Raw genomic sequence first — 26,232 nt, forward strand, 5'->3', positions numbered from 1 at the left:
ATGCAGGGCTCGCTCGATTCCATGGGCTGTGAGATCATGACCTGAGCCAAATCGGATGCCCAACCAAGTGAGCCACCCAGGCACCCCAAGCTTATTTATTTATTTTGAGACAGAGACAGAGAATCCCAGGCAGGCTCTGCACGGTCAGCACATAGCCTGATGCGGGGCTTGAACCCACGAACCCTGAGATCATGACCTGAGCCAAAGTCAGACACTCAACTGACTGAGCCCACACGTGCTCCAAATTGTACATATTTTTAATTTTTAATTAATGATGACAAGTTCAAAAGGCACAAAAAGATATAGAGGGGAAATCTCTTTCCCACGCTGTCTCACAACCAATCAGTTCGTCTCTCCAAAGAAACCAACATTTTGTGTCTTCCCAGATGCGTTTTATACATATACAGGCAAATGTGAATATTAAAATTTCCCCAAACTTTTACACAATTAATATCAACCTATACACACTGTTCACGGCTTCTTGGTATTGGATTGTATGGATAGACCACACTTTATTGAGCCACTTCCCTACTGATGGATATTAAGTTTGTTTTCGATCTAATTTACAAACAACCTGGCACACATATCACTTTACATGTGCATGAGTACATCGGAAGGATAAATTTATGAAAATCCTTTAGTTAAAGTTATCTTCATTCATCATTTTGGTGCACTTTTCCCAAATGCCCCCAACAGAACTTGTACCAATCCTCTATCTAAAGGATACTTCTAGGGGCGCCTGGGTGGCTCAGTCGGTTAAGCATCCGACTTCAGATCAGGTCACGATCTCACAGTCCCTGAGTTCGAGCCCCGCGTCAGGCTCTCGGCTGATGGCTCAGAGCCTGGAGCCTGCTTCCGATTCTGTGTCTCCTTCTCTCTCTGCCCCTCCCCCATTCATGCTCTGTCTCTGTCTCAAAAATAAATAAAAACGTCAAAAAATTAAAAAAAATAAAATAAAGGATACTTCTAGATCAAAGAGATATAATATGAAAGATGGAAATAGTATGTAAAATCAGATCGCTGCTCTCTAGGCTATCGTTTTATCTGTAAAGAATCAAAGGCACCACGGAGGAAAATAGTACAGTAGTTCTCCCTTCTCCACAATTTCAGTTACCAGTCGTCACCATTATCCGAAAGCAGATGATCCGGTGCACATATTGCCAGCTTGGTGGCAGCCTAACGCTATGTCGCAGTGTCTATGTCATTCACTTCACTTCATCCCATCACGTAGAAATTTTATCTTCACACGTCATCACAAGAAGGGTGGGTACCGTACAATATTTCTGGAGACTACATTCACACAACTTTCATTGTAATATATTGTTATAGACTGTTTCATTATTAGTTATTGTTGTTATTCTCTTACTACGCTTAATTTAGCAATTAAACTTCATACCTACTATAGGAAAAAACACAGTATATATATAGTGTTCAGTATTATCCATGGTTTCAGGCATCCACCAGGGGCCTTGGAACATATTCCCCAAGGATAAGAGGGAACTACTGTATAATCAAACATAATTACTTTGGACATTCACAGAAGTTGAATTAAGGGACCTCACTGCCCTCTGAACCACTAAGGTAAGTGTGCCAAAATCAGCTAGAAGCAAAATTCCTAAACTGAAACACTCAGCACCCAGGAGCTGGTGAAAAGTCAGCAAAACAGCAACAGGGGAGATGATGACTCCTGGGACTTCTAATACGACCCTTTGCAATTTCCCTCACAACGTCCAGCGTCCAGGGACAAGTTCCTTCCACTTGATTGTCCTGAAGTGCACGAAGCGGAGGAGAACCGCCTCGAGGGTGATGATAGGCCCCATTATGATGCAGAGAATGTTGAGGTGTGTGGAGCCCAGGGCTCAGAGGATTCTCCCCACAGCGATGGTCCGCTGGAAAAGGCCATTGTGGGCAATAGACGTGAAGAAATGTGAAGCCCCCGCGGGTTTTCTCGATGTGAGAGAGTTCCTGAATACCTGGCAGGTAAAACATACAGCCAGCTCCTCGGTTTAGAAACGTGGAATCCTGGGGGTGCCTGGGTGGCTCAGTCTGTTGAACGACCGGCTTCGGCTCAGGTCACGATCTTGCGATACGTGGGTTCGAGCCCGAGTCAGGCTCTGTGCTGACAGCTCAGAGCCTGGAGTCTGCTTCCATTCTCTGTCTCCTCTCTCTGCCCCTACCCCACTCATGCCTCATGCTCTGTCTCTCAAAGATAAGTAAAAACATTTTTAAAAATTAAGAAAAAAAAAAGAAATGTGGAATCCTGTCAATATGCCCTTTCTGGGGAGACTCAGGGAGAGTCTGGCCTCAGCCAATCACGGGGCAAGAGGGCTATACACCCCGCCCCTCGCTGCCCGACCCCACCCTGCCCCACCCTTTCTTTCCGCCTTCTTCTAAGCGGGCCGAAAACCGCACCCCCGTACCTGCGGGTCACGTGACACCGCCGCCTCACGTGACGCAGACCCAGGGCAGGGAGGGGGCGGGCCTCGAGCTGCATTACGTCATCACGTCGCGCGGCCGCGGAGACTAGAGCCGGGACTACCACCTTGACGGCTCCAGAGCCTCCGGGTCGGGGCGGCGGCGGCGGCGGCGCTTGGGCTCCTCCTGAGCCGCCTGCTGGCCCCGCGCCCCACCCAATCCCCTCGAGCTGGGAACGGACCCGGCGCCGCTGGGTGGGCCCGCGAGCGGAGGTGAGTTGCACGGTGGTGGTGGCAGGCAGCCCTTCCTTTCCTAGCCCCCGATTCCAGCTTACGGCCCTGCCCCCAACCATCGTCTCCCTCCGGGTTGCAACGGAGAGACGAAGGGAGCGAAGGGAGGTCTGCGGGGCTGGGGCGCCCCCCTCGCAACTTCGCCCTGACCGCGCCCTTCCAGGACCTCCCCCTGGAGCTGCCGGCACTGTTCTCGTGTTGTCAGCGGGGAGGGGGGGGGGGGGGACTGCCCATCCTTCTCTTCTCCTACCTGAAATTTAGCCTTTCCAAAATTTGACACCTTTTCGCTCTCACCCCCTTCCCGAGTCTTCCAGGGTGCAGCTCCTCTATTCAGATGTTAACGGAAGTTCCCGAATAGGTAACCTCAAAAAGATGAGAGTGATGTGGCTGAGGTTTTGCCTGATGAGGCAGGAATCCCCAAGGAGGAAGAGTACAGTGCATTAGGGTTACTGTCAGTTTTGACACTGACACCGTAAAGCCCAGTCCTAGGCTGAGCCCTGTGGTTAACAGTAAGTGGGTATCTGTTCAGACTTTTCTTACATCTCCAGAGTTGGAAGTAAGTTGACTTAAGGAAACTCTTTTTGAAAAACTTTGTATGCTTTGATGAATCACCTCCGTTTCTGTAAAATGGATCTTGCAGGGTTTTTGGAGGGATTTTCTAGAGTACTTATAAAATAATATGCTAACTGTACATAGGAGCAGATGAGAATTTAGTATCTTGTTTGTGCTAGTCAAAAATTATGGTCGTGAGTTGTGGACTCTTGAAGATTGTAGTTTGATTTTTTTTTTCTTGGATCATTTCAGAAAGTTATAGATTCCAGTAAGACTGTCTTAATAACCCTGCCATTTCATTCCCCAGAAATTTTCCTTGAAGCAAAAAGAGTGTCACTAAAGCTTGTCAACAATCAAAAAAGTAAGTACATTTTTTAATGTACTTAGTTTATTTGATGCATACAAGTGAACTTTGCAAGTGACTGCTTATGGCAGTAAAATTAGAGGAGTTTTAATAGGTTTCTATCCTAATAATTAGGCTCTTGGTTTCAGTATAGAAGAATTACTACTGGACGGTTGCTAATAATGTAGAGTAGGAAGACCCTTCAATAGAAGAGATTCAATAACTTAATCACATGAGAGGCACTTGGGTGGCTCAGTTGGTTAAGCTTCCAACTCCTGATTTGGGCTTAGGTCAGGATCTCAATGTTCCTGAGTTGGAGTCCTGCCCCGGCATTGGGCTCTGCTCTGGCAACATGGAGCCTGCTTGGGATTCTCTCTCTTCCTCTCTCACTGTCCCTTCCCCGCTGGCATGCTACACATTTTAAAATAAAAAATTTAATCACATGAAAATCCGTAGATAAGCTTGCAGTGTTTCCATTATTCAGGGTAGGTATTGGTCCTCATTTGAAATGTCATTTTAAGAAGAAATCCAGATATATTTGGAAGTCACAAATAATTTTTTGCATACTTCTTTAGAAAAAGTTCATTTTCACTGACTGGCCTTTATTGCTGTAAGGTGAATACACAATTTTTCTTTTCTTGCTTTTAATTTCTAAACATTCTGTACACCTGCCAGAATAGGAAAACTATATAAACAGGAAAAAATATATAAATATATGAAAAATATATAAAACAAGATCCTACCTTCTAAGTACTTATCTCCTTATTCTTTAAATAATAATGATATCGCACCTTTAAGAGATTTTTATCTTCTCATTTTATCATGTGAGATAACAGCACTGTGAAGACATATGATATATGTGTGGTTTCTTTATATTTCGAGTACAGTTGAGTATTGATTATAGTGTTGAGTGGTAGGGGCTCTCGATACTGGAATTCAGAGGAAGAATCGTTGTTATTTGGGATTATTAGTGGCTAGATTGTGGTGGTAAGACCAGTAATAGGAATGCTCTCTACTTAATATCTGAGGAAGCCTCCTTAATTTGTATTGATAATTGAACATTTTTAGTTGTCCTAGTCCTTCAAGTATGTTCTGGGTTTATTTTCTTTTTCTCTTGTTGCAGAATCCAAGGACCCCTTTCGTTCTTTCTCCACATTGCTTGATGGGAGGCATTATGGCCCCCAAAGACATAATGACAAATACTCATGCTAAATCCATCCTCAATTCAATGAACTCCCTCCGGAAGAGCAATACCCTCTGCGATGTGACACTGAGAGTAGAGCAGAAAGACTTCCCTGCTCATCGGATTGTGTTGGCCGCCTGTAGCGATTACTTCTGTGCCATGTTCACTAGTGAGGTAAGTGGTAAGTTTTCACCTTACAAATGAAAGTCACACATGTAACCTTTTAGTTGTCTCATTTCAGTGAATCAAATGATACAAGTTTGATAGAATAGTGAATTTCTGTGGTGTGGTGGTTCAGTGCACAGACTCTGGTCAAGATCTGCCTTTTGACTGTGTCTTAGTTTCCCCATCTCCAAATTAGGAATCACAGCAATGTGCAATCACATATGGTTATTGTGACAGTTATTTGAGAAAATCACATATGAAGTGCTTACAACAGCATCTGGCATGTGATAAAACACAAATGTCAGCTACTGGATTTTACTTATTGTTTATTTATTTATTTATTTATTTATTTACTTTTAATGTTTGTTTTTGAGAGAGAGAGAGAGAGAGAGAGACAGAGCACGAGTGGGGGAGGGGTAGAGGGCAAGAGGGAGACACAGAATCTGAAGCAGGCTCCAGGCTTTGAGCTGTCAGCACAGAGCCCAACGCGGGGCTTGAACCCATGGACCACAAAATCATGACCTGAGCTGAAGTCAGACTTTTAACTGACTAAGCCACCCAGGTGCCGCAGATTTTACTTACTTTTTTTTTTTTTAATTTTTTTTTTTTTAATGTTTGTTTTTGGGGGAGAGAGAGAGACAGAGACAGAGTGTGAGCTGGGGAAGAGGCAGGGAGAGGGAGACACAGAATCCAAAGCAGGCTCTAGGCTCTGAGCTGTCAGCACAGAGCCCAACGCAGGGCTCGAACTCACAAGCCGCGAGATCATGACCGAGCCGAGGTCGGACGCTTAACCGACTGAGCCACCCAGGCGCCCCAGATTTTACTTTTAAAATTTGGTTTCCTATTTTTCTCCTTCCAAAGTCTAATATTTTATTTATTCTACTTATTTTTTAACGTTTATTTATTTTAATCTTGAGAGAGAGTGCATGCTTGCATGTGCATGGCGAGCAGGAGAAGGTCAGAGGGAGAAAGCAGGCTCTGTGCTGTCAGCATGGAGTTGGACGTGGGGCTTGATTTCATGAACTGCAAGATCATGACCTGAGCTGAAATCAAGAGTCAGGTGCTCAACGAACTGAGCCACCTAGGCGCCCCCAAAATCTATTATTTTAAAGTGAATACTAGGACGATAAGGGAGAGGGAAGGAAAGAGGAGTGTAGGATTCAGTCCTCATCCACCTAACAGCATATGAAGAAAATCAGTATTCATTCTACCAATGTAGAGTTTAGTGTAATTTCAAATGAGAGGAAGAGGACTTAACAAATAACTCAATGACTGCATGGGTATATGCAGTATAAGTTGGGGAAAAAATGCTGACTATGGAGTGTAAGCAGTAAAAGAGAATAAGGAAAAGGTTGGCTTGACAAGAAAAAAGGTTGTGCTTGCAGGTATTAAGAAAGACTGCTTGGGGCACTTGGGTGGCTCAGTTGGTTAAGCATCTGACTTTGGCTCAGGTCATGATCTCATGGCTCGTGAGTTCGAGCCCCACGTTGGGCTCTCCTCTCTGCTGTCAGTGTGGAGTCCACTTCAGATCCTCTGTCCCCCAATCTCTCTGTCCCTCCCTGCTCATGCACGCTCTCTTCCCCTCTCTCTCAAAAATAAAAATAAAGAAAGACTGCTTTAGTAATTGACAGAACTTTTAAAACATAGGGTAAGGCTGTTGAATATATTGTGAATTACTCTTAGCTGAACAGCAGAAAGCACCGCAACTTTTTTTATTTTTCAAAATCTCAAGTCTGATTTTTAAATTTTAAATAAATTATCTTGAATTTTTTAACCTTGAGTGATGAGTACACCAATGTGTATTATATCACATACTTATACTTAAATACGCCTGAAATATCTCATTGTATCAGCACTTTTTTAAAAATCTTTTTAGGGGCGCCTGGGTGGCGCAGTCGGTTAAGCGTCCGACTTCAGCCAGGTCACGATCTCGCGGTCCGTGAGTTCGAGCCCCGCGTCAGGCTCTGGGCTGATGGCTCGGAGACTGGAGCCTGTTTCCGATTCTGTGTCTCCCTCTCTCTCTGCCCCTCCCCCGTTCATGCTCTGTCTCTCTCTGTCCCAAAAATAAATAAACATTGAAAAAAAAATTAAAAAAATCTTTTTAACCACCAGTATTTTTTTTTTAAGTTAATCTCATCATCTTAGTGAAGATGTTGCTGTTGGATCGGAATAAGAGAGGTGGTAACATAATAATAACAATAACTACCTTTTATGGGGCAGGTACTGTGTTGGGTGATTGCTGTATGTTATTCACCCTAGGGTTAGATGTTACCATCTCACTTTACAAATGAATAAACAAGGTCTTATATATTAAATGACTTGCCCAAGATCACATGGCTTATAAATGACCGAGATGGGGTTTAATCCTAAATTTTCTGACTCTAAACCCATACGATATATGCTGTATCCGAAAAGCTACAAACATGCTGTATTGCTCTACACAGATCTTACTTACTTGCTTTATACACATTTTAACTACTGTGCTTCCTTAGCCTCTGATAGATGGGTTTTTATATTCTCCAATTTCAAAGCCAAAATAGTTTATGGTTCTCTGAGCCAGTGCTCGGTCACATGGCTGGTAGGAAAAACATGGAAACCTGACAGATCATTCCAGCTACTTCAGGCTAATTTTAAAATGCTCTTGTGTAATATAACATCACAGATCCCTATCCCATATTGTCCTCCAGAAAGAATATCTGCCCAAGAGCATCAGAAGCAGTTGGCATTTAACTGGGTAAGGACGGTTCTCTCAGCAGCTGCTGAGCATGAAGGTACTAATGGATCAGGACTGCTGACTGCTAATTATATAGCGTGCATCCTGTTCTCTGTGAGCTGGAGGAAAATAGTCTGTCTTTGCTCTCTCTGCACATTCAGAGTGGTAAGGAGTTCTCTGAAAGAATTCTCTCTTTTTTCTCACCAGGGACCATTTTATAGTTTTTCTTTAAAAACTGGTATTAGGCAAGAAAATGCCAGATGGTTTTGTCTTTATTTTTAAGAGTAATTGACATAAAGGAGAGGGTTCAGAGACCTGGGTCCTAGGCTCAATTCTCTTAACAATGCTGTGTGAACTCTGGCAGCCATTTGACTTCACTGGGTTGATCTTTAAAATAAAGTAGTTGAACTAGATGATTTCATTTTTCTCTTCCCGCCCTAAAATGCTCTTCAAATGTGGTCCAATTAAAGTGTCATTTGAGTGAGGCAAGAGGACCTGAGTTTCATCTGTCTCTTGCTAGTTAAGAGACCTTGGTTAAGTCACATAACTTCTTTGAACCTTAGATCCTTTTTGTCATAAATGGCAATAATATCAGACCTCTAACTACTTTACCAGGTTGCTGTGAGAATCAGGTGAAATAATAGTAAGAAGCACTCTGAAAAATTGTAAAGCAAATATTAGTGTGAAATGATACTATAAATTGCTCTGAGTTCATAGATAGTGAAATATTTTCATATTTATTTGATGGGAAAATAGTTTATTGAATAAGAAGTTTTAGGAATAAATGTACTTATATATTTCTGCTGCTTGTATACATACTATGTGCAGAGTTAACAAATGTTTTTACAAAACAATGTTCTAGTGATGTTTTTTGTGTGTGTTTGAGAGAGAGAGAGTGGGGGAGGGGCAGAGAGAGGGATGCAGAGGATCCAGAGTGGGTTCTGTGCTGACAGCAGAGAGCCTGATGCGGGGCTCAAACTCATGGACCGTGAGATCATGACCTGAGCCAAAGTTGGATGCTTAACTGAGCCACCCAGGTGCCCTGCTTACGAGTGCTATTTTTTTTTTTTAATTTTTTTTTTTTCAACGTTTATTTATTTTTGGGACAGAGAGAGACAGAGCATGAACGGGCGAGGGGCAGAGAGAGAGGGAGACACAGAATCGGGAACAGGCTCCAGGCTCTGAGCCATCAGCCCAGAGCCCGATGCGGGGCTCGAACTCACGGACCGCGAGATCGTGACCTGGCTGAAGTCGGACGCTTAACCGACTGCGCCACCCAGGCGCCCCTTACGAGTGCTATTTTTAATGTTAGGGATTGATTTTGTTCTTGGCTTTGGTAGAGAATACTTTTTGATTATTATTCTTTTGGGCTGATGGTGGAATCAAAGATGATAAAGATGTGTAGTTCATAATGGAAGTGCACTGGAATTTTGTGAGTAATTCGAATTTCCAGCTAAGGTTAAGTTGTAGTAAGAGTTTCATGAGGTAATCGATTTTTAGATAGTTTACTGTCCTGTAAAATTAAAGATTTATACCCTTAGCCGAACAATTTTCTATGATTATCCAGGCGTCTTCAATACTCATAATTGCAATGATGCATTTTGGGACTAAATATACCACTAAACAATTAGTGAAAATAGTCAAAATAGCCAATATAGCCAAAAGAGTCAATCTGATACTTAGAAAAAGTACCAATTCAGTTATATCCAGTGTCACAGTAGAATGCCCCTTAAGATGACCTGAATATTTGGTCATTACTAAATGTACTCGGGGGCGCCTGGGTGGCTTAGTCAGTTAAGCGTCTGTCTGACTTTGTTTCAGGTCATGGTCTCACGGTTCATGAGTTTGAGCCGTGCGTCAGGCTCTGTGCTGACAACCTGCTTCAGATTCCGTAGCTCCCTCTCTCTCTGCCCCTCCCCCGATTGTGCTCTCTCTTTCTCTCTCTCATAAATAAACAGTGGAAGAAAAAAAAAGTACTCGAAGAACAAATAGAACAATAATGAGTAGTCATGAGTCTGGAGCTGTAAGCCACAGAGTCCTCTACAAGCGTGAAATCTCATTGAAATTTTGTGTTTTATCTTAAAAGCTCATGGACACTAGTGCTATGTTCACAGAACTTTTGGATTCAGTCCTGTAATAGATCTATGTTTGTTTTATTACAAAAGCAGTGTTTTAAATTATTCACTGGTGAAATTAATATTCCAGGGTGGCGCCTCCCGGTGTGCTCTTGAGTAGCATGCAGCTGCCCCAAGTTGGACAAGCTACAAATACATGCCATATTTGCTTCATACAAATCAAACAAATTAGACCATAATTTTTTATTTATTTATTTTTTGTTTTTTTTTTTTAACGTTTTATTTATTTTTGAGACAGGGAGAGACAGAGCATGAACGGGGGAGGCTCAGAGAGAGGGAGACACAGAATCTGAAACAGGCTCCAGGCTCTGAGCTGTCAGCACAGAGCCCGACGCGGGGCTCGAACTCACGGACCGTGAGATCATGACCTGAGCCGAAGTCGGCCGCTTAACCAATGTCGGCCGCTTGACCGACTGAGCCACCCAGGCTCCCCGACCATAATTTTTTAAAGATGGGCGTTAATATTAACATCCCTTCAAGCTCTCGGATATGAGATTCTGCCTTTATCTCGTGGAATCATAACCACTATTATTTCATACCCTTTGAATTCTCAGCTTTCAGAGAAGGGGAAACCTTATGTTGATATTCAAGGCTTAACTGCTTCTACCATGGAGATTCTGTTGGACTTCGTGTACACTGAAACTGTACATGTGACGGTGGAGAATGTACAAGAACTGCTTCCTGCAGCCTGTCTGCTTCAGCTGAAAGGTACAGATGATAAAGTTGCTATTGCTCATGCCACGGTAGCCTTGGAAATACTTAGAATTAATCAGGTAAACTTAATCACGGAAATTATGGAGACAGACTGTGGACGCTCATGTTTACCGCCTGCGGCACAGAAGATCAGGTCTCAATCACAACGTCAAAGAACCTCTCCATATGTGGCCATTTGGCTCTTTAGAAGAGCATTTACGCCTTTTCTGTTTTTAAAAAAATGAAAGAGGGGATAACAGACACATTTTCTTACATGTATGTACATACTAGCTCTACAAGGAGACACAAGAAACTGATACTGTTCATCGCCTATATGGAAGGGAACTAGATGGCCAGGTGGAAAGGGAGGCTGGGGGGTTATTCATTCTAAACTCTTTTGTACTTTTAATTTTGAGCCACGTAAATTATGTGTTGAAAATTTAAATTGGCACACAAAAATGAAAGTATATAATGTTTTCACAGGATATGGGGTGGTCCCCCTTCCTATTTCCAGACTGTCTTTCTTAACCTGCATTGATGTTTCTGTTATTTTTAGTATTTCGAAATGCCTGGTTGAAAGTGTTCTGTTTTTAATACATGATTGAAAAACAGTATTGAAGCTTTTGCATTAGTGCACAAATTAGGTTTATACTCTGAACTTTGCAATTAGAGAAATAAGGGGTTGTCGTTAGTAGCTCTTATTTTTCCTTGGCAGGAGTCTTTCAGTCAAGTTTTCATAGGGAATAGAAATTAGGTACATTATGTTAAATTATGATTGGTTTTATAAAAGCTTGGTTCCCAGGAGTATGTTTTGTTTAATTGTGCCAGTGTCCATAGAAGCAATTTGTCTTGCTATACTTATTTTTAAAGCTGAAACAGAGACACACAAGACCTTGCTTGAAGGTCGCACGACACATAAGACAGAAATTGGATTTGAATTCCTTAAGCATAACATTTCTAATTTGATCCTTACCCGTGTTGAGCCAGGATTCCTCTGTTACCTTGTAGAGAAGATGTCTCCTTCCAAGAAGGTAGACCAGTTCACACCTGGTCAAGTACCCTGAAGTGTTCATTGTCTGTGTTTGTCCTAGGTGTGAAGCAAGCCTGCTGTGAGTTCTTAGAAAGTCAGTTGGACCCCTCTAATTGCCTGGGTATCAGGGATTTTGCTGAAACTCACAATTGTGTTGACCTGATGCAAGCAGCTGAGGTTTTTAGTCAGAAGCATTTTCCGGAAGTGGTACAGCATGAAGAATTCATTCTTCTAAGTCAAGGAGAAGTGGAAAAGCTAATCAAGTGTGATGAAATTCAGGTACAAATTTGGCTTGGTATTGGGGTTTCTTCAAGACTGGAACATTACAAAACTTGGGAAAGTGGGGGGCACTCGGGTGACTCAGTTGGTTGAACATCTGATTCTTGATCTCAGCTCAGGTCTTGATCTCAAGTTGTGAGTTAAAGCCCCGTGTTGGGCTCTGGGTTGGGTGTGGAACCTACTAAAAGAAAACAAACACAAAACTAGGAAAAAGCAAGGTGGATTTACTGTGTTTCTGTAGCACGGTATCTTAATCAAGTGTCAATATTGTCTCCAAAGGTTTCATTAAATACCCCTGAAATTTTATGCCAAATTTATGGGAGGGAGTTTTGGGAAGGAGTTAGCCACCTTCCTCAATATACAATCCCAATGGTTAAGAGTCACTATTGAAGAGACAGTGGTGTGGAATAAGCAGAAATTTGAAGTAAAGAGATTTCTATAGAGCACTTCTGTATTACTCATTCACTCATTTTACAAACATTTACGGAGAATATCTACTCTACAGCAGTAGATATTCTGAATAAACTATCTGTGCCAGGTGCTATGGCTCCAAGAGTGAGTAAGATACAGTCCTTGTTTTCAGTAATTCACAACATAGTGGTAGAGACAGAGAAAGACAAAACTTAATAGAATATAGTGAGAATAATGAGGTTATTCAAAGTGAAGAAATTAGAAGAAAGAAGAATAAACCTTTTACATTTAAATTAGACCAAAAAGGAAGTGGATCAAAAAGAAGTGAAAAAAAGGTTGGAAACCGTAAACAGGAGGCAGATCATAAGTGCCTAATGGGGGGGGGGGGTGCGGGTAATGAGCGAGTGGGGACAAGGAACATATGAACTGCGTCTTGAAGGAGTTGTGTTTCACCCAGCAGAGGGGAAGCCACCTGGGCACAGGCAAGGGTTCAGTCACTTGGCCCAGCAAGAAGGATCTTAGGTAATCCTGATGCTAAGTCATAGTGCCAGTAGCCAGCAGAGTTTTTATTGCACAGAGGTCTGTAGTTAGGCTAACAATTAGAGTGACAATTGTTTCCCCTCATCAGGAGAAATTCACTTCTCTAGGAAGGCTAAGAGTTCATTTGTTTTCCTCCCACTCTGCTCAGATAAATTTTGAATTAGTGGATTCCCAGAAGTTAGTGGCACCTCAATTTAAACAAGAGATATATTGGGAAGGAATCAAAATCTGATTAATATTCTAAGTGCTATAGAAGCTGGGGGTGCCTAGGTGGCTCAGGTGGTTAAGCATCTGACTTGGGCTTAGGTCATGATCTCACAGTTTGTGAGTTTGAGCCCCGCGGCGAGCTTGTGCTGACAGCTCAGAGCCTGGAGCCTGCTTCAGATTCTGTGTCTGCCTCTCTCTCTCTGCCCCTCCCCTGCTCATACTCTGTGTGTGTGTGTCTCTCTCTCTCTCTCTAAACTAAATAAACATTGGGGCGCCTGGGTGGCTCAGTCGGTTAAGTGTCCGACTTCAACTCAGGTCACGATCTCGCAGTCCATGAGTTCAAGCCTCGCGTCGGGCTCTGGGCTGACGGCTCAGAGCCTGGAGCCTGCTTCAGATTCTGTGTCTCCCTCTCTCTCTCACCCTCCCCCGTTCATGCTCTGTCTCTCTCTGTCTCAAAAATAAATAAATGTTTAAAAAAAAAAAAACTAAATGAACATTAAAATAAATAAATAAAAATTAAAAAAATAAATGATGTAGAAGAAATTTGCTAAAGAAATCCTATAATTTACTTTCATAAACCAAATGATAACTCTCTGATTTATTTTGTTAAAACTAGAATTTTCATGAATATAGTAAGACCTTAAGGATATTTATCATATTTTAGCCAACTTTTTCTTTTTGCCTTCCCCTACTGACTTCTGAGGGAAAATTTATTAAGGTACATTGGTGACATTGTTTCCAAAATAAAGAGGAATCATTTTTCCAGTTTGACCTATTAGCCCAGAGAAGCTGGTGTTACAAGTGTTACTGAGACAAATATTTGCTAAAGTTTTGTTCTCACTCTTGCTGTGGTAGAACATTGTGTCCATGCACTGAAATGCCAGGTGTAGACAAATGGCACATTCTTCAGACTTGGGAAGTTGGTAATTTGCTAGAATATCTTGATTTTTCTTGATTTAACCATGCATTAGGAAATGCAGTAAATAGCGTGAACAATATAAAGTTCACTGCACATAACAAAATTGCTAAAACTTACTCAGCATTTACTATTGGTTTCCTTTATTAAACATTTATTGGGCACTTTGTGCCCAGAACGGTTCCGGGTGCCAGCAATCCAATTGTGAACACAACAGATAAAAAATTACTATACTCTGGACTTTTCATTAAAAAAAAATTTTTTTTTCAACGTTTATTTTATTTTTGGGACAGAGAGAGACAGAGCATGAACGGGGGAGGGGCAGAGAGAGAGGGAGACACAGAATCGGAAACAGGCTCCAGGCTCTGAGCCATCAGCCCAGAGCCTGACGCGGGGCTCGAACTCCCGGACCGCGAGATCGTGACCTGGCTGAAGTTGGACGCTTAACCGACTGCGCCACCCAGGCGCCCCTGGACTTTTCATTTTAATGGCACCATTCTTGGTATATTTTATCTTATGTAGTTGTCAAAACTGTCCCCATTTTTCAGAGAAAGGAACTGATGCTTCGAGGGTAAGCGTCATACTGGAGCTAATAAGTGGCAGAGCCAGGTCTCATATCTGAGCAGTCTGGCTCCAGATTCTGTTCTGTTCCATGAAACTATGAGCTGGTTTCCTAGTTAGTTTCTAATTGACCAAATCAGCAAGCAGTTACAGAAGTCATATGTAGTCATAGAACTATATATACTTTGGAATAAAACTAAATGGAATAGGGAGAGCAAAAAACTTTTTTATTCAGAAACTCAGATGAAAAGAGTTTGAGAACTCTTCCCTCAGTGTCTGTAAAGACTGTCTTTTTTTCTGGAAAGACAGCAAGTGGCACATTGTTTCTCTTCTGTATTCCAGCCAGAAAGAGGAACCAGATGTCTAACTCCCCAGCTAATACTTCTTCTTAATTATATAAAACGATCCTACTTAACACAGAAGCAGTATGTTGTACTGGTTAAAACAACATGGGCTTTAGAATCAGGGTGGGGTTTATTTTGGCTGTGTGGCACGTGTTAACCTAACCACTAATCTTCAGTTTCCTCTTCTGTAGATAATAGTCCTACTTAGTGCATGAGGTCATTCTGATCATTAAATAAGAATATCAGTGCCTTCGGGCGCCTGGGTGGCTCAGTCGGTTACGGTTACGTGTCCGACTTCCGGCTCAGGTCACGATCTCATGGTCTGTGAGTTCGAGCCCCGCATCGGGCTCTGTGCTGACAGCTCAGAGCCTGGAACCTGTTTCAGATTCTGTGTCTCCCTCTCTCTCTGACCCTCCCCCGTTCGTGCTGTGTCTCTCTCTGTCTCAAAAATAAATAAACGTTAAAAAAAAATTAAAAAAAAGAAAAGAATATCAGTGCCTGATACATAAAATAGTTCTCTGAAAATTTATTATGGGGAAATTTTTCTCCATAGTGAAACATTAATGTGAAGGTTTTTTCCTCCCAGTTTAGCTGTTTCTCTGCAAGTCTAGTTTATTCTCTCTTCAGTAAGATCAAGGGTCGCTGCTCATGATTGAAAAACCCCACTATAAACTGATGTATCTAATTTAAACCTAGAATGTGTTAGAGCCTAGCATGGAGCTGTTTACAACTGTTAGCTTGTCATTCTTGTCTTTAAAAAGATTTTTTTTTTTTTTAAATTGTGGGCACTCTTCTGTGTACTTCCCTGCCTCTAATCCATCAGCAGGCTGGGTTAGTTTCACCTCCCATAAATTTGGTGCATAAATTTCAGTCACCACTGCTATGGCTTAAGTACCCATCACCATTTGCCTAATGTGCCAGCTGGTGTCCCAGCTCTTGGCCCTTCTAATCTGTTCTACCCATGCTAGTCAGGGTGATCTTTACAGAACATTGATATGATCATATCCCAAGCTTGCTTGAAACCTTTTCATGGGTTCCCATTGCTGTTAGAGTAAATTCCAGTCTTCTAACGCTCTCTCTGAGCTGGCCCTTGTTTACCTCTCCAGTTTGATCTTTTACCATTCTTCCCCTGCCTCATTCCTTCTACTACACCAGCCTTGTATCATTTCTCAAACTGTGTTCTTTTTTGCTCTAAGATTGTGTTGTCCAGTTTGCTAGGCACACATGGCTGTTGAGCACTTCAAATGTGGCTGGTGTGACTGAGCAGCTGAGTTTTTAATTTAACTTAATTTTTTTTTAACGTTTATTTAATTTTTGAGAGAGAGACAGAATATGAGCAGGGGAGGAAGAGAGAGAGGGAGACACAGAATCCAAAGCGGGCTCCAAGCTCCGAGCTGTCAGCACAGAGCCCGATGCGGGACTTGAACTCACAAGCTGTGAGATCATGAGCTGAGCTGAAGTCAGACACTTAACTGACTGAGCTACCCAGGCGCCCCACTTAATTTTTTTTTTTTTTTTTAACAGAGCAAGCAGGGGAGTGGAGCAGAAGGGCACGGAGCCCAACACCGGGCTCCATCCCACGACCCTGGGATCATGACCTGAACTGAAATCAACAGTTGAACACTCAACCAACTGAGCCACCCAGGCACCCCTTAACTTAATTTTAATTAATGTAATTATAAATCTCCATACGTAGCTGGTGGCTACCATATTGGACAATACAGCTTTAGGGTTTCAGCATGTGCTCTCCTGCTTGCCTTGGAGCACTCTCTTAACTCTTCGTGGCTAATTGCTACTCACCCATCATACTGAAATCTATTTCTTCTGCAGGGAGGCCTTTTCTGACCCATCAACCTAAATTAGGAAATCTCGTGTTATTCTGTCTTATAGCCCCTGTACTTTTCCTACATAGTACAGAATGACAAAGTGGCATTGTTCGTTTTTCCAACTTACCTGTTATCTCCCCACTAAAAAGCAAGGTTCATGTCTCATTTGTTACCAGTGTATAACCAGCTTCCAGCACTGGGCCTGGCGCATAGTAGGTTTTTGGTACATCAATGAATGAACCTTCTGAAACGTCTGCATTTTCAGTTCTTGGGAAAAGTTCACAGAATGGTGTCTCTGGGCACTGTCACATTCTGAAAGGTCTCAGAACAGATGCGTTCTAGGCGCTGGTGGAAGAGGCACAGGACCTATATGTAGGTGTCTGTCTTGGGGAGGTCTTAGGTGTTAGTAGATGTAGTGCTCTTGCAGGGATACAATGTAGGTTTTTTAGGCTGTGCCTTATGCAATTTGTTACATGTAGGCTTAGACCTAAGTTCCCCAAATGATTAATTGCATATATCATCTCAAAGCATTGTGCCTGATAAATAATATTTATATTATATATATTATATATTTCTATATATATTTATACATATAGAAATATAATTATATATTTACATATGTTATATATATAAATAGTATTTGTTCAGATGCTAATTGACAATTCTTTGGAAACTGCAGCATTATAGCATAATGATATAAGAGAAGTTTCTGCTTCACAGGCTTGGGTGGAGGTGTTGGGGAGCAATCCTGGAGGTCGTTAGACAACACTTATAAACACAAGTTGTTTTAAGAGGAAATTTTGGGGGTGCCTGGCTGGTTCAGTCAGTAGAGCATGCAACTCTATCTCAGGGTTGTGAGTTCAAGCCCCACGTTGAGCGTAGAGCGTATTTTAAAAAATACATAGCAAATTTTGAATAGGGCAACAGATTCCTCCTCCCCCTGCAAATTTTCAAAAATGACCAGAAAAGGGGCACGTAGGTGGCTCAGTCAGTTGAGTGTCCAGCTCTTGGATGTCAGCTCAGGTCATGATCCCAGGGTCGTGAGATTGAGTCCTGTGTTGGGCTCCACACTGAGCATGGAGCCTGCTTAAGATTCTCTCTCTCTGCCCTTCTCTCTTTCTCTCTCTCTCTCTCTCTGTCTCGCAAATTAAAAAAAAAAAAAATTCAGGAATGGAAACAATTCTGAAGTAAAAGCCCACTTGTAACTGATGGTTTATTAGGCACTATCTGGTTTTTTGTGTTTTTTTTTTTTTTTTACCCAGTTTGACTGCAGTTCTTTTGCTGGTCTTAATGAGTCGTGTCTGAAAAGGATTGTTTCCCCAAGAGCTTAGCTGTTTCTGGAAGAGAGGAAATAATGGTGGTAGGGGATGGGGAGCAGGAAGGAGAAAGTAAGCACGGTTACTTTTTGAAATTGTGAGAACATTGGAAAGGCAGAGTTAGTTCCATGATGTGTAATTACACGTTTATAGGTGGATTCTGAGGAGCCAGTCTTTGAAGCTGTCATCAACTGGGTGAAGCACGCCAAAAAGGAGCGAGAAGAATCCTTACCTGACCTGCTGCAGTACGTCCGGATGCCCCTGCTGACCCCCAGGTACATCACAGACGTCATAGATGCTGAGGTAAGTCAGGCAAAACACACGGGATCGAAAACCATGAGTGTCTCTTGCAGCTTAGTGTTACGTACTTCAAATTGGTTATTCACCGTAGGCACAGCGTCTCCTGGTTAGCGTCTCTAGGAGTGCCAGAGAGGATGGTGCTAGGTAGTCTCCAGATAACTGGTGGGCAAGTTACCCTTCTGGAAATGGAAATCTATGGTTTAATTTTCTGTTTTCTTGTCTTTTTGTTTGCTATGCCCATGTGTTTCACGTAAGCAACATTAGATGACAAATGTTGTCCGCTTCTCCATCAAAGATAAATTGTTCCAAATTGCCCTGAAAAAGATGCTTTGCTTATCAAATGTCTTTATTTTTGACCCCTTGTGAAACCCAACACCAAAGTAATTTGATGCATTCTTATATGAATTTAGGTTATACTGTGTGTATTTATTTATTTTTATTTATTAATTTGTTTTTTACGGTGTTTATTTATAAAAGTGTTTCTCCAACACAAGCTCTTTGTGTGTGGTATGTTTTCATGGTTTTTACCTTATGTATCACCTGTTTACCTAGACTGTACTTTGGGCAAACGCTGCTGTTTAGCACATAGGTAAAGCCCAGGTCAGTGAATGCATTCCTTCCTCTGGCCCAGCCTCAGACCTCTTTGGGAGTTAACTACAAACACAGTTTTCCAGTTCACATTAGAAACGTTGCAGGCTGATTAGTGTCACATGTCAAACTCACTTTCTCATATTTGTAATTTCTTTCTAACAATTCATATTGCCGTTGTGTCTATTTCCTTATATTGTGGTTCACAGCCCAGACTCTCGAGTTAGACTCAGGAGACTGAAATCCTATATTCACCACTCACCCTGGAGTGGGGGAACCTGGCCTCACTCCCCTTCTCCCTCTGAGCTCCTCTAGGGCTCCTCACTGGCTGAGCCGAGCCAGAAGTCAGAGGGCACGGGGACCCTACGACGTAGTTCATGTAGGCCAGTCTTCCAAGCCAGAGAGTAGAGTGAAGAAGGATGTGGAGTGAGTTAGGTTACGAAGGAGAGCTGCCCAGTACAGAGCTCCATCAGGGGAGACCTAGGCATCGTGACAGTGTTGTGAACATGTAGGAAATTATTTCAGACAAGATTTACTTCTTCCTGTCATCCCAGGAATTAACAGCAGCCTTTTGGTTTTCCCTTAAAATTTTTGTTAGCTATTACATACTTGTGTTTGTGTAATCACTGGAAGGATGTACAGACAAACTAATTAAAATAGTTACTGCCTAGTGCCGAGGTAGATAGGGAATACTTCTCAGTATATCTTTTTATAAAGTCATTTGATTTTTGAACCATGTAATAATATATTGTCTATTAAAAAAACTTTTTTTAATCATTTCTGGAAACCAGCAGCGTAGTTATTACCAGCAGCCCTCTTGGAACCACAGGGCTTTAGAAACTGGTTTTCTATATCAAGAAGTGAATTCTTATGTGTGCCATTTATACTCGTAATATTAAAGACGTGACCCCTGTGGCTCACTTTACTGCCTGCTGTATTTCAGCCTTTCATCCGCTGTAGTTTACAGTGCAGGGATCTAGTTGATGAAGCAAAGAAGTTTCATCTGAGACCTGAACTGCGAAGTCAGATGCAGGGACCCAGGACGAGGGCTCGTCTAGGTAAGCTGGCATCTTGGCAGAAGGAGGGATATTTTTCAGCTACCCCTTGCCGGGTGGCATGATGTAGTTGAAAAGAACATTCTGTACCTGTTTTAGACCTGTTTTTAACCTTTTAGAAAGGCTGTCACCTTGGACAAGTCACTTTGCCACCCTGAGCTCTACTATAAACCAAGGATACCTTCCCTATCTATTTCCCGTAACTATTTGGAGGATTAAATGGAATCGAGTGTGTAAAAGCATCTTCTAAATTGTCAAATATTATGCAGGTTATTATTTCAAGATATTTGGAGTCTTGTGAATTAGAAATTATTTCAAATACCAAGTAGTAGTTTTCTCATTCTGGGTGAAAAGAGGAAGGAAAGGCAGCAGCATAGTATAAAGTTCAGGAGTGACATGTAGTACTTAAGAACCTGGAGCCTGCACTCCGGAGCCGGTGTGGGTGCAGATCCCAGCTTACCACTTACTAGGTGTATTAACTTTGGCAAGAAACTTAACCTCCCTGTGCGTCAGTTGCCTCCTCTGTAAAGTGGGCATCATCACAGCTCCCGCCTCAGAGGTTGTTCTGAAAAGTAAATGAAGTAATGTATGTAACAGGGTTAAAAGAGTTCTTGGCACATAACAAGTGCTGTGCACATTAGCTGTTGTTTTAGCAAGGAGGCTTAGGTGCAGATCTCAGCCCCACCAATGACAGTCTGTATGGCCTTGGGTAAAGTATCAGTTTATCTGAGCCTGTGCTTCTGCCTCTAAAGTGAGGGTCCGAGCATCTTATCTCACTGTGTTGTTACAGAGATTAAACAGGATAGTGTATGTAAGATGCCTGACATTTTAGCCGACAGGTGGTAAGACTCAGATATTACCTTACTTCTGTTTCCTGTCCTCCCTATTTTGCTGTTGTAAGTTATAAATGATATATGGGGTGGCATTTTGTTTTTGTTGCTTTCTGTTTTTCCCCTGACTGTGGACTCAGGCCTGCCAAGGTATTAAATTATAATTAAGCTGTTCACTGATTGCTTTAAGTAGAATGATGATTTGTCTCCTATATATATGCTTTTAATTTAAATCCAAGTTAGTTAACATCTTGTAATAATGTTTCAACGTCCCCTATATTTTTGATGGCATAAGTACCATATGTCAACATAGAAATTTTAGAAACACAGAGAAGCAAAAAATACATAAAAATCATCCATAAACCTACCGCCCAGAGATGTTGCTTTGTTTGGGGTTTTTTTGTTTGTTTTTTTTTTAAGGGGACTCAGAGAAGAAGTAGTAAATGATACTGTTCTACTAATTCCTGCAGGATGACAACATGTGGTCTGTATCTCATACTATATACAGGGATACGTACTAATCAACAAGACAGATTGAAGGACTAAGCATGAAAAACCATGGTAATATTAGAAGTTAGAGGAAAATATTTGTATAACTTTTGGGTGGGAGCCTTTTTTTTTTTCTATTTTTAGTTGTGGTAAAATTTACCATCGTAACCATTTTTTTTTTTTCAACGTTTATTTCTTTTTGGGACAGAGAGAGACAGAGCATGAACGGGGGAGGGGCAGAGAGAGAGGGAGACACAGAATCGGAAACAGGCTCCAGGCTCTGAGCCATCAGCCCAGAGCCCGACGTGGGGCTCGAATTCACGGACCTCGAGATCGTGACCTGGCTGAAGTCGGACGCTTAACCGACTGCGCCACCCAGGCGCCCCTCATCTTAACCATTTTTAAGTGTACAGTTCATTGATGCCCGGGGGGCTCAGTCGGTTAGGTGTCCAACTCTTGATTTTGGTTCAGGTCATGATCTCACAGTTTATGGGTTTGAGCCTTGCATCAGGCTCTTTGCTGATGTGCGGAACCTGCTTGGGATTCTCTCCCTCTCTGTCTGCCCCTGCCCCCTCTCAAAAATAAATAAACGTTTAATGTATATATATATTTTTTCACATTGTTATACAACCAATCTCTAGAACTCTTTTCATCTTACAAAACTAAAAAGTCCATACCCAGATGGTAGCCACGCTTGTGGTGAGTGCAGCATAATGTATAGAGTTGTCAAATCACTATTCATGCACCTGAAACTCATGTAGCATTGTGTGTGAACTATTCTCAAAAAATAAATAAATAAATAAATAAACCAAGAAAAACACCCCAGGAACCATATAAATCAACAAGAAAAAAAACAACACAATAGAAAATTGGCATGAAAGACTTATAGTAGCCCACTGAAGCTGAAATACACGTGAACAATGAACATTTGAAAATATAGTTCATTACCAGGTCTAGAAATGAAGGTTAGAACAAGTTATTTTTTAAGTTTGTTTGTTTGTTTATTTTTGAGAGAGACAGAGAGTGCAAGCAGGGAAGGGGCAGAGAAAGAAGGGCACAGAAGATCCAAAGCGGGCTGTGTGCTGACAGCAGAGAGCCCCATTCAGGGCTCGAACTCATGAACCATGAGATCATGACCTGAGCTGAAGTCAACACTTAACTGACTGAGCCACCCAGGCGCCCCTTAGAATAAGATATTTATTGAAGTGGAAGATACTAAAAATATTTCCGGGCGCCTGAGTGGCTCAGTCAGTGGAGTATCTGACTCTTAATTTTGGCTCAGGTCATGATCTCAAAGTTCGTGGGATTGAGCCCTACATCTGGCTGCACTGAGAGTGCAGAATCTGCTTGGTGTTGCAAACTATGAGTCTGGAGTTCTCTCTTTTCCAGCAAGAGAGCGGATGCAGAATTGAATACAAAAGAGGCTATTGCCCGGGAGGAGACAAGAGCCCCTAACAGGGCTTTCATCTCCGTATTTATTGAGCGCTCAAGATCTTGCACGTGGTGAACGTGAAGAAAACAATCAGATAGTAATCATTAACTTGTGTGTGTAAGAAGCAAAGGGTCTGGGGGAGCAAGTGGAGTTTGTTAGCAAGGTACATTGGCACTAGATGGAAAGTAATTTCCTGCAGGTGATATAACAAGCTGCTCCTGATCCCATTACAGTATCTTGCTAGCTAACCTTAGGCGCTTTCACCCTGTGGTGGTGACTTTCCACCCTAAGCTTTTTTCTAACCCATTTATGTGAGTAGAACCTATTTCCCCCACAGCTTGGGATTCTCTGTCCCTCCCTTCCCCCCCCCCCCCTCTCTCTCTGTCTCTGTCTCTGTCTCTCAAAATAAACTTTTTTTTTTTTTAAAGTGAATACTCTTTATGTCCCATCTGGGAATCTGTACTATAGAAATATTTCCAGGATGGGGCGTCTGGGTGGCTCAGTTGGTTAAGCATCCAGTTTCTAGTGCATCCAACTTCTGCTGAGATCATGATCTCTCTGCTTGTGAGTTAAAGCTCCGCATCAGGCTCTGTGCTGACATCTCGGAGCCTGCAGCCTGCTTCGGATTCTGTGTCCCCCTCTCTCTGCCCCTCCCCAGCTCACATTCTCTCTCTCTCTCTCTCTCTCTCTCTCTCTCTCTCTCTCAAAAATAAATAAAACATTTTTTAAAAATAAAAAAAAAAAAGAAATATTTCCAGGAAAAAAGGGAAACAACCTGAATTCCATCTGAAGAAGAATGAATGGTTGACTGAATTATAGTACAACTGAAGCATAGAATATTATGAAACTATTAAAAGCATTAAGTCAGACATGTGTTGCTGGACAGACTAACTGGGTATATACTAAGTTGGGGGTATATACTTTTCATTGGGGAAAAAAAAGGCAAAAACTCCTGTATATGTACTATATATGTATATGTTTTCATGATTATAAACAAAGGATATGTATGCAAGGATAAACACCTTTAACAAGATGGGATTGCAGGGGAATATTTTTACTGTTGTTTTATTTATATACTTCTGTGTTATTACCATAAATGTGTGGTTACCTTTGTTATTTAAAAAATAATAAAAAATAGATATTCTTTAAATATTATGTGAGCCAGTATATAGTGGAAATCATCTGGTACAGAAGAAAAGACACTTTGCTTCCTTTGATTTTGACTCCCAATGCTATTACTCTAGTAACTTGCTTTTTGAATCTGGACAAGTCCTTTAAGTTCTCTGGATTACCATTTCTTCTGTATATCAGGGGAGTTAAATTCAAACCACTGAGGTTCTTTCTAATACAGAAGATAAGATTTCTTTTTTGCAGAGCCAGAAGTGTCCCAGAGAGTACTCAATAGCACTTCCTAGCTGCTTGTTAAATTGAACTAAAGCCAATGAAAATTTGTGTGAACCAGCAAACCAGAAGACTTTTTGGAGATACATTTTCTGCATTTCTCTGTACTGGCAGGAGAAGGTGCCCGCCTGCTTAGAGAACTTGCTTATTGCCCTGATCTTGAAAGATTAGGATTCTACATGCCCTTATAATTTTGAGGTTATTTTTCAGAAGTTCCAGAAAAGAAATTCTGAAGCCATTTCCAATTCCCTTTTTTTTTTAATGTTTATTTATTTAGTTTGATAGCAAGAACGAAGAGAGGCAGAGAGACAGGAGAGAGAGAATCCCAAGCAGGCTCCGTCCTGTCAGTGTAGAGCCCTATCAGGGCTCAGACTCATGAACCGTGAGATCATGACCTGAGCCAAAACCAAGAGTTGGCCGCTTAACCAGCTGAGCCACCCAGGCACTCAAAGTAGATTCTTTTTTTTTTTTTATTTTTAAGAGTGCGCGCGCGCGCGCACACACACACACACACACACACACACACACACGGGTGGGGGAGGGGCAGAGAGAGAGGAAGAGAGAGAATCCCGAGCAGGCTCTGCACTGTCAGCTCAGAGCCCGACTCAGGGCTTGATCCCAGAAACTGTGAGACCATGACCTGAGCCGAACTCAAGACTCGGATGCTTAACTGACTGAGCCACCCACGAGCCCCTCTTCTTATTTTAGCATCTCCTTATCAGCGCCTTAGGAAGTAAATTGTTCCTGCCTATCACGTCTTCTGCCCATCTCTATTCATAGAGGTTGCTAAACCAGCTACCAGGATAACTCTTCTGCATACAGCATAAGGAAATTAAATTTACAGCTACATAAAAATAGCTTGCCAAATCATGTGTGAGGATTCTCTTTTAGTTATTTACCTCTTAGCCATTACTTTCTCACAGAAGATATAATGGAAATTGCAATTCCTAATTTGTCACAGTCTCCTTTTCTGAGCTAAAGATCAATACGTATGGCAATGTAGTCTCTGAACCGTGTTATTTTAGCAAGCTTGCAGTCTGTCTGCTGTATTCCTCTAACATCACACCACAGCACACACACAACTCCTAATCCCTCCCCCCACAAATAATGACCATGGCATTGTCAAGATGCCTCAGTTTTCCTAATGTGCTTTTTCACACTGTTTCTGTCAGGTGTTTTATTGATTGACTGATTGATTGATTATGTATTGATTTTGAGAGAGAGCGTGAACTGAGTAGGGACAGAGAGGGAGAGAGAATCCCAAGCAGGCTCTGTGCTGTCAGCACGGAGCCTGACATGGGGCTCAACTTCACAGACTGTGAGACCATGACCTGAGCCAAAACCAAGAGCAACCAGGCACCAGCCAGGCACTCCCTGTCAGGTGTTTTAGACATATCTTCCTTGTTGGGAAGATAAAAATCTAACAAGTCCCTCCCACCCCCATTCATTGGCAAAGAACAAACAGGCTTTCTTCCAGTCAATCCTTTGACTAGCTCTTTTCACATTAGATTGTTAAAGTAGTGGTCCCCAAGTTAGGGTCCGAAGACATTAGAACACTGGAGTTCTTCCAGGAGAGGAAGACTTTCTAGGCAAAAGCAATACAAGAAACCACAAAGGAAAAGGTAGTGTATTTGACTAAATGAAAATGCGCAACATTCTGAGACACATTAGGAAAATAGATTTGCTACAACCACAGCAAAGGGTTAAATTTATTTGTATGTAAAGAGCCCAGTAAAAATGCATGGGAGGAACACTAAAGACTTGAGTGTTCAGTTTACAGAGGGGGAGGTACAATTGACTACTAAATATAAGGGGGGAAATGCGACATAATTACTAATAGAGTCTTATTAGTAATAAAGTAAGAATTAAAACAATAAATACAATTTTTTGCCTACCATAGCACCAGAGATTAAAAAAAAACAATATCCAGCTACAGAGAGTAGAATGAATTGGCATATATATGAATTGGCATATATGTTGGTGGCCATATAAATTGTTTTAAGCCTCAGAAAGTAATTTTATAATTTTTATTAAAAGGTTTTTTTTTTTTTTTCAGTTCATGTTCTTCACTCCAGCAACCTCCCAATGCTGTATTAAGAAAATAACTGGGGGCACCTGAGTGGCTCAGTTGGTTGAGCATCTGACTTTGGCTCAGGGCATGATTTCACGGCTCCTGGGTTCGAGCCCCATGTCGGGCTCTGTGCTGACAGCTCAGAGC

At 41.8% G+C, this 26,232-nt stretch overlaps 1 protein-coding gene across 2 annotated transcripts in view; it reads left to right on the top strand.

Annotated features, from left to right (window-relative positions):
• Window positions 1-2,227: 2,227 nt before the first annotated feature.
• KLHL12 (kelch like family member 12) overlaps window positions 2,228-26,232 on the top strand; it is a 34,175-nt gene continuing 10,170 nt past the window's right edge. Inside the window, exons 1-7 of one of the 2 annotated variants that reach the window (XM_047076671.1) lie at window positions 2,228-2,687; window positions 3,565-3,618; window positions 4,724-4,957; window positions 10,351-10,504; window positions 11,581-11,798; window positions 18,073-18,222; window positions 19,751-19,865. In XM_047076671.1, coding sequence (XP_046932627.1) covers window positions 4,763-4,957; window positions 10,351-10,504; window positions 11,581-11,798; window positions 18,073-18,222; window positions 19,751-19,865 — 832 coding nt within the window. In that variant the 5' untranslated portion in view covers window positions 2,228-2,687; window positions 3,565-3,618; window positions 4,724-4,762. The remainder of the gene's footprint in view (window positions 2,688-3,564; window positions 3,619-4,723; window positions 4,958-10,350; window positions 10,505-11,580; window positions 11,799-18,072; window positions 18,223-19,750; window positions 19,866-26,232) is intronic. The other variant, XM_047076672.1, reaches the window with a different exon arrangement.

The sequence above is a fragment of the Lynx rufus genome, unplaced genomic scaffold, assembly GCF_022079265.1.
Source record: "Lynx rufus isolate CCGP_SWC_20201006 ecotype Redwood Valley unplaced genomic scaffold, mLynRuf1.p SCAF_15, whole genome shotgun sequence".
NCBI lineage: Eukaryota > Metazoa > Chordata > Mammalia > Carnivora > Felidae > Lynx > Lynx rufus.